At 34.0% G+C, this 10970-nt stretch overlaps 1 protein-coding gene across 1 annotated transcript; it reads left to right on the top strand.

The window, feature by feature from the left end:
• Positions 1-2503: 2503 nt before the first annotated feature.
• LOC309659111 (uncharacterized protein) lies at positions 2504-7768 on the top strand. Its single transcript, XM_082458375.1, has one exon. The coding sequence runs from the start codon at positions 6748-6750 to the stop codon at positions 6967-6969; it is 222 nt and encodes a 73-aa protein (XP_082314501.1). The 5' UTR covers positions 2504-6747; the 3' UTR covers positions 6970-7768.
• Positions 7769-10970: the final 3202 nt, after the last annotated feature.

The raw sequence follows: 10970 nt of genomic DNA, 5'->3' as shown, positions 1-10970 counted from the left end.
GTATTTTATGTGTTCTGATAATATTGTAAATGATATTTTTGCATTTTATTTTCTAATTTTTAATGTATAATTTCATACTGGATTTGTAGATTGAGTTTATTTTTTCAAAGATATTTTTACATTTTATTTTCCAATTTTTCATGTATAATTGTATTATTAATTTCTATATAATTAAACTTGGGCTTATTTTATAAAAGAATTAGTGTAAAATTAATATTATTTATTGCACTAATTAGAATTATTTAGATAGCTGCTAACATTCATCATTAAAGCAATATGGGCTTAGTGTTTACTTTATTAGAAGTCTATTTTTTTTTTCCTACAAATTTATTTTCTTAAGAAATATAATCTTTAAAGTCTTTATTTTCTCTTGTGTCAGTTTTAGGAAACTTTTTATTTTGAAGAATTTGTTAACTTCTTCCAGGCAGTATGCAGTTTAGAAATCAATACAGAGCTCTTGATTTTTATCTTATTTAGTATTAAGAAAGGCTTTGGAGGACTTCCCTCATGGCACAGTGGTTAAGAATCTGCCTGCCAATGCAGGGAACATGGGTTCAAACCCTGATCTAGGAAGATCCCACATGCAACTAAGCCCATGAGTCACAACTACAGAACTTGTGCTCTAGAGCCCATGAGCCACAACTACTGAGCCCGTGTGCCACAACTACTGAAGCCCGTGCACCTAGAGCCCATGCTCTGCAACAAGAGAAGTCACCACAACAAGAAGCCCACACACTGCAACGAAGAATAGCCCTGCTCGCCGCGACTAGAGAAAGCCCATGCACAGCAATGAAGAACCAACACAGTCAAAAATAAATTAATTAATTAATTAATTTTTTTAAAAAAAGAAAGCCTTTGGAAAATCAGGTTAGTTTGTTTTCTATTGTATTAGTTGTGTCCTGGGTGGAACCAGTACTAATACTAATGTTTTGAGCAATTGGTCATTATATATATAATCATAATATTGATATAGTTCAATAAAATCCAAAATTGAGACAGTAGAATAAAGCAATGGCATGAAGTATTTTATGACTTTTTAAGTCACCATAATTATCTTGAAGCTCGGTGGTAATCTCACCTCAGAGAACTTCAAATATGTTTCTAGCCATTTAGTAGCAGGTTCTCAAAAATGAATCACATGGATATCAGGCAGTGGAATATCAAATATCCCATTAACATTATGTGTAAACCCTTAACAAATATTTCCTTCATTTGCTCATCCTTCGATGGTGATGAATTTTAAAAATGTGTCCAAATTTTTTTAAAAGTCCGTAATATTAAAGATATCCATAATTAATCTCTGAAAGAAATCATTATTGCAGGCTTACATTGTCTACAACTTTGTTCCTCTTTCCAGTTTCTGCACAAGAAGATCAATAGAGCCATTTATTTATTTTCAGCATGGTATCATAATCCTGGATTCCAGAAAGCAGTCCTAAATTTCCAGAATGCCCTCTTGAGTTTTTTGAGGTTATTATTGCAAAGGATTGTCAACATTTATTTAACTGGGGCACCGTCAGTTTTGACTAGGCTTAAATATAGGGGAGAAGGAACATTTATCTGTTTTGTTTTCTCTCTCTTCTTTCTATCTCTTCTCAGGTTTGGAAATGCCTTCTTTAAGGAGGCATCAAGGTTTTAAATATTGTCCGTTAAAAATTAAGAAATAGGTCTATGCTGGACACTTTAAACAAGATTGGTTCTAAGTTGGCTTCAAACTGCACACAATCAAGTAGGACTTGTTTGTATATCAGTATTTCTAGATATTTGACATCTAAGTGATTTTAATTTCAAATGAGACATGGATTTAGGAGTATAATTAGTGCCTTGATTACCTCAAATGATAAGAAATAGTCATTATTATGGAAAAATAAAGACAGAAAGCCTTCACAGCAAAGGAGTATCATCTTCACGGTGTTGTCAGCCACTAAACTGGACTGGAGAGATTTTCAGAAGCCTAAATGAGGTGGAGGTTATGCCAGCCCTTATGTTAGAACAGTCTTGAAGTTGCAAATAATAGTTCTTATTATAGACACAATTTAATCAGAGGAATCCTAATTGAGCTAAAGAGTTAATTTAAAAGTTTTACTATGATGGGAGCTGACTCCATGCATATTAAACAAAACAAATAACCAATAACATTTGTTTCATAAAATTTCTTCTGAGGAATGAAAATGAGGTAGTTCTGAATGATTTACTACACCTGTAACTTAAGGTATAAAACTTCAGTGCAGGTGTTGAGATCTATACACAGGAAACACACCTTCAATGGCAAACCAAGACTTCAGGCCCTGACACCATGAGCTACTACTGCAACTACTACAGAGGCCTGGGCTATGGCTATGGCTATGGTTGTGGATGTGGCAGCTTCCGCAGACTGGGCTATGGCTTCAGAGGCTATGGATATGACTCTGGTTATGGAAGCTTCAGATATGGCTGCCATCACTACCCATTTTTCTGTGGAACATATGGATTCTCTAGCTTCTATTAAAATTCTTCTTTATGAATCTAATATCTGGCTCCATAAGTAGACTTGCTTAATCTGATTTCAATCATTGGGCCAATCAAGATTATGCTGGGTCCATTTGTTCAATATAATTAGTGCCTAAGACTTTTAGTACATTTATAATTACAACAGGTCTCCTCAATTTCCTTAATAAAGTCTCTTAATTTGAAACAGCAAATATAGCTTTGTTTAATTCATTTCTCAATCATATATATATATAACTCAGTATAAATACTAGTCAACATTGAAGGAATATTTTAATATACTTTCTTGAATTTTTATTTCCTTGATTTTAATCAGATAATACTTAGAGTTTATTTCAACAACAATAAAAAATTCAACTTTAACAATTTTGAGTAACATATCTATGGTAACAAATAAAAATTATTTATATGTTTTACATTTGATGCAATTTTATTTATCAGTGCAGTCCAAAATATATAAATAATCCATCCCTTCTTTCAAAATTTGTCCTTTTGTGGTAATTAAAGAACAGTGGTAGACTCCAAACTTCTAGGAAAGAAAAATATTTGTTAAATGAATTTCTTGATTATATATATCATCTTTCTCTATTTCCTGTTATTTCACTTGGTATTCTTATGAAAATAGTTATTTTATAATCCTACTAAAAGTGTTACAAGCTAGTTAATTAAAATATATGTAGTATTAAAAATATAAATTGATTTAGATTTTTATTGTTACTGTTCTTCTGTGGCATGCAAAGATATTCTTTTTCACTATCATCATCATCATCATGACATTAAATTCTTTTGCAACTGTAAATGGAATGCAAACACCTAGTTATAACAAATAAATATATTACTCTGAATCTTTACTTGATGAGAATCATCAAAAGAGTTTTTTGGCTTTTTTTTAAAGTGGAATTTCAACCAATTAACACACACCAAAAAGCAAACATTTTATTACTGGTGTTTCACATAATTGAGTATATAAATGATACAATATAAATATATTGTTTCAAATTTGAATGGCATGTTCAGGTAATATGAATAATATGAATATGAATAATTCATATACAGTGAAGTTTGTTGTTGTTGTTTAAGTTCGTGAAATCTAATAAGGACAACAACAGAAGTAGGAGCTGGACCTAGCGTTAAGATTGTATAGTGCTGCCCCCTATAGTATAACTAGGGAAACTGCAAATGGTTAAATGGCTTGCCTAGAGTCACAAACCCAAGTGTCGGAACCAAGATCAGAAAACAGTTCACCTGAATTCTGGTGTTCTGCTCCATCATGCTGATTCTTTTTCATTGTATACTTTAAAAATTTGAATACCATCTGGAAAGTTCTCATCATATATATAACTTTATAGCTAAATTTATGGGGATTAATTTCCTCGTAGATTAACTACCACTTACTGTGTTTCCTTTTACATTTTTATTGTTACAATTTTATTTTATTGTATGTAATCTCCTACTTCTCAGTTTCTAATTTAGTTTTGCTTCGAGGCAAATGAAGAATGAATAATTTTAAAGCTCAATTCTCAAGATCATGACTTTTTATTAGATTTAGATTTGTTTAAACTATATGAAGATAGAAAAAAATAAAACTCAGCCGGTTCTGGTCACTTGTCCAATCATATGTAATGTTTTCATAGGAGAGGTTATGCTAGTTAAATTTTGGTCATTCCATTAAAGGAACTTTGACTCATATAACCAAATTTCATTTGAAACTATTCTATTCTCACACAGGTCAGTATCTTCACAGCCTGAGGAAGTTGTTGCAAAGTTGCAAAGAAAAATAATTATAAAAAAATTAGAATGAGAAATATGCATGTGGGCACTCCTAGTATAATATAATATTTTTGTAACCTACATTTTCATATTTTATTGATTTGTGTCTGAATTTTAATAAAATCTATGGAATGTATAACAAAAGATTCTATTACATATAAGTAAAGACCATTACTTACCCCAAAAGAAAACACATTTTCCTCTTCTCCATCCATTATCATAGAATTGTTTAACATAAATTTCAAAGGAAACTTCCTAAAAGTGAAATGAAGGAAAAAAAAAAAAAGATCATCATTCAGTCTATTTAGGGTCTAACAACGAAGCATAAGAGCAATATTTCTCTAAAGAAATATATATCGCTCATTTTCCAATGGATACTTTCATTTTGATCATTTTTTTCACTTAGGAAAAAAACGAAGCAAATATTTGTTCTATACAGTCTATAATATTTTAGTGTTGATATTTTATTGCCAATGATCATGAATCGAATTGGTTTTGTGCAAAACTCTCACATTTTATTCCTTGAAACTATTTTGATTTTTATTTGACTGTTGAAGTTTTCCATTTATGTTTTGTTTCGTGTTCTATCTCAGGATGATGAATCCTTTTTATTCCAAACAAACAAGACTCTCCATTAATGTTACATGGGCAAAATGTGATATCCTTAACTCAGTCTGAATTAGTTGTGATTCTATGTCTTCAAAAGGACTCATTGAGAATGAAACTTGAGCTTATCAACTCTTTCTAGTTCAGAATGAGATGTCATGAAACAGTATTTGGATAAAAGACACATGGCACATGGATTATGGCATACTGAGTCATATTGTGGCTTCAAAAGGTAGCTTGCTAAGGTGCAGTCAGAGAGTTGCACAGGTTGTGGTAGCCATGATAGTAAATGTAATTTACTTATACTTTATTTATTAGTTCTATAAACAGTTTTTAATTCCCTACTCTGTTGTTTAGAATTGAAAACATCCATTTGAAGAAATTCATCTTTGATAAAATACTTGGGAATCTTACAAAAGTTCAACTACATATTCAAGACCGTGTAAATTAAATAACTTTTTACTGACCCAAGTCAAGAGCAGGTGCTACATGGAGATTAATCAAGTGTAGGGTCAACCTTGGACCTCATTGACTAACTCAGTGAAATTAGCAGAGGAACTCCATGAAGTCCAAGCCGAAAGTCCTCACATATATTTCTTGGTTCTGTGTTATTTCGACATTGTGTTCTCATTTTCAAAAATTTGAAGATATTTTCAATATTAAGATACTATTTTAACATTCAGAAGGCCCTAGGAGTTTGTTGTATGCTTTAAAAGATAAGACCTTAATGAACAATTAACGTATTAGTAGTGAGTGGTAAGAAATCGCCTGAAGATGAATGGGTACCGGACACACATATAAACAAAGGGAAATATATTACGGTAAATATAAAGAAGAGGTAGAAAGAAAGACATTTATTGGAATAGCAAGTGGAAGACTGGGGTAGGGGGAAATATTGTCAACTTTAAAAATTTAGCTGGTTGTTCCTCGTGAGTATTGAGAGGAATGGAAGAAGAATGAGAGCTAAAGTGAGAATGAAAATAGAGATCATATATGGATAACTGAAGAAGGGTAAAGAAAGGGAGAAATAGGCTGGCTTGTGCAAAACACAGATGCAGATGCAATCTGCAATTTTAGTAGGACTTTGAATAGAACCAATTATGGAGGAAGGTTTTAGGATTTGAAATGAAAATTGAACTGCTGCTCCAATAAGCCAGCTTTTGAGATGGATCTTGTGCCCTCAATTTCCGAAATTAATTGTTCCATGTTTTGCAACCAAAAGGTTTTGAAGATGGTGTGTAAAGCCAAAAATTATAAAGGTTATTATGAGTTAAATGCTAAAAATCAACATATGGCTTCTTTTTTAAAAATTTAAAATGTTTTCATATATTCTAAATAGAGGCACTTTCTTCAGTCCTCACCCCATAAGTTTGTTTTCTAAAAAATATAGATTTAACATCTGTAAATGGAAAAAATATCTGTGAATTTAGTTGGAGATGGAGTTATTCATTCAGGAGATGACAGAACAGAGGAAATGTTTAATTATAAAAAGAATGCCATCAAATTTAAATGGTGTAGTATACCTGATAATAAACAATTCAACTTAGAGTTTGGAATGCACAAATTTTGAAGGGTTGGACATTTCTTCCCATAAAATCAAAGCAACAGGCTCAAGGACATCTTAAATAAGAAGCTAAGTAACCTGAAATATTTTAATGAGAATGAAGACCTCTCTCTGTGTCAGGAGACAGCAGATTAATGAGTTATAACATTACAGGTAATATGCAGAAAGGCACATAGGAAGGCTATACAGGTAATATGCAGAATGATACATGATTTATCACATGATCTGACCAGGGTATGTAAGCCTCCCTCTACACATGCTGAGATCCACACTCAGGATCTTGTCTTGAACAGCAAACCAAACTCACCACCCCTCACACCATGAGCTACTACAGCAACTACTACGGAGGCCTGAGCTATGGCTATGGCGGCTTTGGTGGACTGGGGTATGGCTATGGTTTTGGATGTGGCAGCTTCTGCAGACTGGGCTATGGCTGTGGCTTCAGAGGCTATGGATATGACTCTGGTTATGGAAGCTTTGGATATGGCTGCCATCGCTACCCATTCTTCTGTGGAAGATATGGATTTTCTAGCTTCTGTTGAAATCCTACCCCAGGAGCCCAATATTTGAGGTCATAAAAGAATTATCTAAGTCTGACTACAATAACTATACCAAACAAGATTACCCAGGACCAAGCCAAGATCAAAAGTATTTAGTGTCTAAGATTTTAGGAATATTTATCATTTCATAATTGTCTGCTTCATGTTTCTTGTTGTCTCTTATTCATGCTTTCTTAACTGTGGGATTTCTCTAATCCTTTTGCAATAAATTTTCCTAAGTTAAAACAGCACACATGGCTGTTATTTTTTTATTTAACTCACAATATCAAAGTGATTATTTGTAATTGCACCTAATTGACAATGAAAAAAATAAACTACTCCATGAAGAGCTAAGGTAATAGGAGATCTTACACTCACCCATATGGCTAGATAGATACATGTAAACCATAACCTTCAGTTGAAATAAATTTTTTTTTTCTCTGAACGCTAAACCAGATCTTATTCAATGCTTTTATTTAGATAACATTGGCATTTAAAACTAGCACTGAAATATCAAGTTTATATATTTTCATATTTAAAGTGAAGCTAACATGAAGAATAAATGTTTTTCTGTTTTGTTCAAAATTGATACTTATTTAGCTCTTTCAGTGATAAGAAAACATGATGATAGAATAACACATCTCTCTAAATATACACTGAAAAATGAACTTCTTTTTGTGAATCTCTATCATGTTTTCCTCATGGTCTGCCATGGTGTGACATGACATTGTTCTTCAGTATTATCAGCACATTGAAATATTTTGCAGTTCATCGGGGAAATTTAAAAATTTCTGTCATTCCTTGGGAAATTTAAAAATTTCTGTCATTCCTTGGGAAGTAATCTGTATTGGGGCTATGGCTGATCTGAATCTTTATACATTCTAGCAAGTGTCTTATAATGCTGACCTTCAAAAAGTGGGCCATTTCTTCTTAGTATTTCACATAAGTATTTGACCGTGAAAAACACATAACAAAATATCAGCATTTTTGCCAAAAAAATGCTATATATTTTAGTAGTGAAACAAAAGTGAATATCTTTTGTTTGAGTTATTAAATTCAATAAAACCAAGGCAGTAATATAATGACAGAATTGAGAAGCTGGCTGGGGTACTGTAAAACTTAGCAAAACAGCATCTTAGATGGGAAAGTACCTCCAAAAAGTAAAATGACTTGCTAAGGATCAAAAATGGCATGAGCAGTACAGCCTAAGACGAGAACCAGTTTTACTGAATACTAGACAGTCTGCTATCCCATTCCTTGAGCACTTCCCTTTTAAGTGCTGTCAAATAAAACGTCTTGAAAGTTCTGGCCTTGTGTCTTTTTTTTTTTTTTTTTTTTAATTAATAGCTACTTTATTTATTTAATTAATTAATTAATTTATGGCTGTGTTGGGTCATCGTTTCTGTGCGAGGGCTTTCCCCAGTTGTGGCAAGCGGGGGCCACTCCTCATCGCGGCGCGCGGGCCCTTCACTATCGCGGCCCTTCCCATTGCAGGGCACAGGCTCCAGACGCGCAGGCTCAGCAGCCGTGGCTCACAGGCCCAGTCGCTCCGCGGCATGTGGGATCTTCCCAGACCAGGGCTTGAACCCGTGTTCCCCACAACAGCAGGAAGATTCTCAACCACTGCGCCACCAGGGAAGCCACTGGCCTTGTGTCTTTGAGGAGCTAAATTATCACAGCTGGTTGACCACCTCTATTTATTTTGATTTGCAAATATTCCAACACAGAATCTTGAACTATCAATTTCTTTTTTTTTTTAACATCTTTATAATTGCTTTACAATGGTGTGTTAGTTTCTGCTTTACAACAAAGTGAATCACTTATACATATACATATACATATACATATACATATACATATGTCCCCATAGCTCTTCCCTCTTGCATCTCCCTCCCTCCCACCCTCCCTATCCCAACCCTCTAGGTGGTCACAAAGCATGGAGCTGATCTCCCTGTGCTATGCGGATGCTTCCCACTAGCTATCTATTTTATGTTTGGTAGTGTATACATGTCCATGCCACTCTCTCACTTTGTCCCAGCTTACCTTCCGCCTCTCTGTATCCTCAAGTCCATTCTCTAGTAGGTCTGCATCTTTATTCCCGTCTTGCCAATAGGTTCTTTATGACTTTTTTTTTTTTTTTTTTTTTTTAGATTCCATATATATGTGTTAGCATACGGTATTTGTTTTTCTCTTTCTGACTTACTTCACTCTGAATGACAGTCTCTAACTCCAAACACCTCGCTACAAATAACTCAATTTCATTTCTTTTTATGGCCGAGTAATATTCCACTGTATGTATGTGCCACATCTTCTTTATCCATTCATCTGTTGATGGACACTTAGGTTGCTTTCATGTCCTGGCTATTGTAAATAGAGCTGCAATGAACATTTTGGTACATGACTTTTTGAATTATGGTTTTCTCAGGGTATATGCCCAGTAGTGGGATTGCTGGGTCGTATGGTAGCTCTATTTTTAGTTTTTTAAGGAACCTCCATACTGTTCTCCATAGTGGCTGTATCAATTTACATTCCCACCACCAAAGCAAGAGGGCTCCCTTTCCTCCACACCCTCTCCAGCATTTACTGTTTGTAGAATTTTTGATGATGGCCATTCTGAGTGGTGTGAGATGATATCTCATTGTAGTTTTGATTTGCATTTCTCTAATGATTAATGATGTTGAGCATTCTTTCACACGTCTGTTGGCAATCTGTATATCTTCTTTGGAAAAATGTCTATTTAGGTCTTCTGCCCATTTTTGGATTGGGTTGTTTGTTTTTTTAATATTGAGCTGCATGAGCTGCTTGTAAATTTTGCAGATTAATCCTTTGTCAGTTGCTCCATTTGCAAATATTTTCTCCCATTCTGAGGGTTGCTTTTCGTCTTGTTTATGGTTTCCTTTGCTGTGCAAAATCTTTTAAGTTTCATTAGGTGCCATTTGTTTATTTTTGTTTTTCTTTCCATTTCTCTAGGAGGTGGCTCAAAAAGGATCTTGCTGTGATTTATGTCATAGAGTGTTCTGCCTATGTTTTCCTCTAAGAGTTTGATGGTATCTAGCCTTACATTTAGGTCTTTAATCCATTTTGAGTTTATTTTTGTGTATGGTGTTAGGGAGTGTTCTAATTTCATTCTTTTACATGTAGCTGTCCAGTTTTCCCAGCACCACTTATTGAAGAGGCTGTCTTTTCTGCACTTTATATTCTGGCCTCCTTTATCAAAGATAAGGTGACCATATGTGCGTGGGTTTAACTTTATATTCTGGCCTCCTTTATCAAAGATAAGGTGACCATATGTGCGTGGGTTTATCTCTGGGCTCTCTATCCTGTTCCATTGATCTATATTTCTGTTTTTGTGCCAGTACCATACTGTCTTGATTACTGTAGCTTTGTAATATCGTCTGAAGTCAGGGAGCCTGACTCCTCCACCTCCGTTTTTCTTTCTCAAGATTGCTTTGGCTGTTCAGAATCTTCTGTGTTTCCATACAAATTGTGAAATTTTTTGTTCTAGTTCTGTGAAAAATGCCAGTGGTAGCTTGATAGGGATTTCATTGGGTAGCAGAGTCATTTTCACAATGTTGATTCTTCCAATCCAAGAACATGGTATATCTCTCCATCTATTTGTATCATCTTTAATTTCTTTCATCAGTGTCTTATAATTTTCTACATACAGGTCTTTCGTCTCCTTAGGTACGTTTATTCCTAGATATTTTATTCTTTTTGTTGCAATGATAAATGGGAGTGTTTTCTTAGTTTCACTTTCAGATTTTTCATCATTAGTGTATACGAATGTAAGAGATTTCTGTGCATTAATTTTGTATCCTGATACTTTATCAAATTCACTGCTTAGCTCTAGTAGTTTTCTGGTAGCATCTTTAGGATTCTCTATGTATAGTATCATGTCATTTGCAAACAGGGACAGCTTTACTTCTTCTTTTCCGATTTGGATTCCTTTTATTTCTTTTTCTTCTCTGATTGCCATGGCTAGGACTTCCAAAACTATGTTGAAT

The sequence above is a fragment of the Balaenoptera physalus genome, assembly GCF_965194825.1.
Source record: "Balaenoptera physalus genome assembly, chromosome: 4".
Taxonomy (NCBI): domain Eukaryota; kingdom Metazoa; phylum Chordata; class Mammalia; order Artiodactyla; family Balaenopteridae; genus Balaenoptera; species Balaenoptera physalus.
The sequence above is the reverse complement of the archived record's forward strand: the minus strand, read 5'-3'. Positions and strand labels throughout refer to the sequence as shown.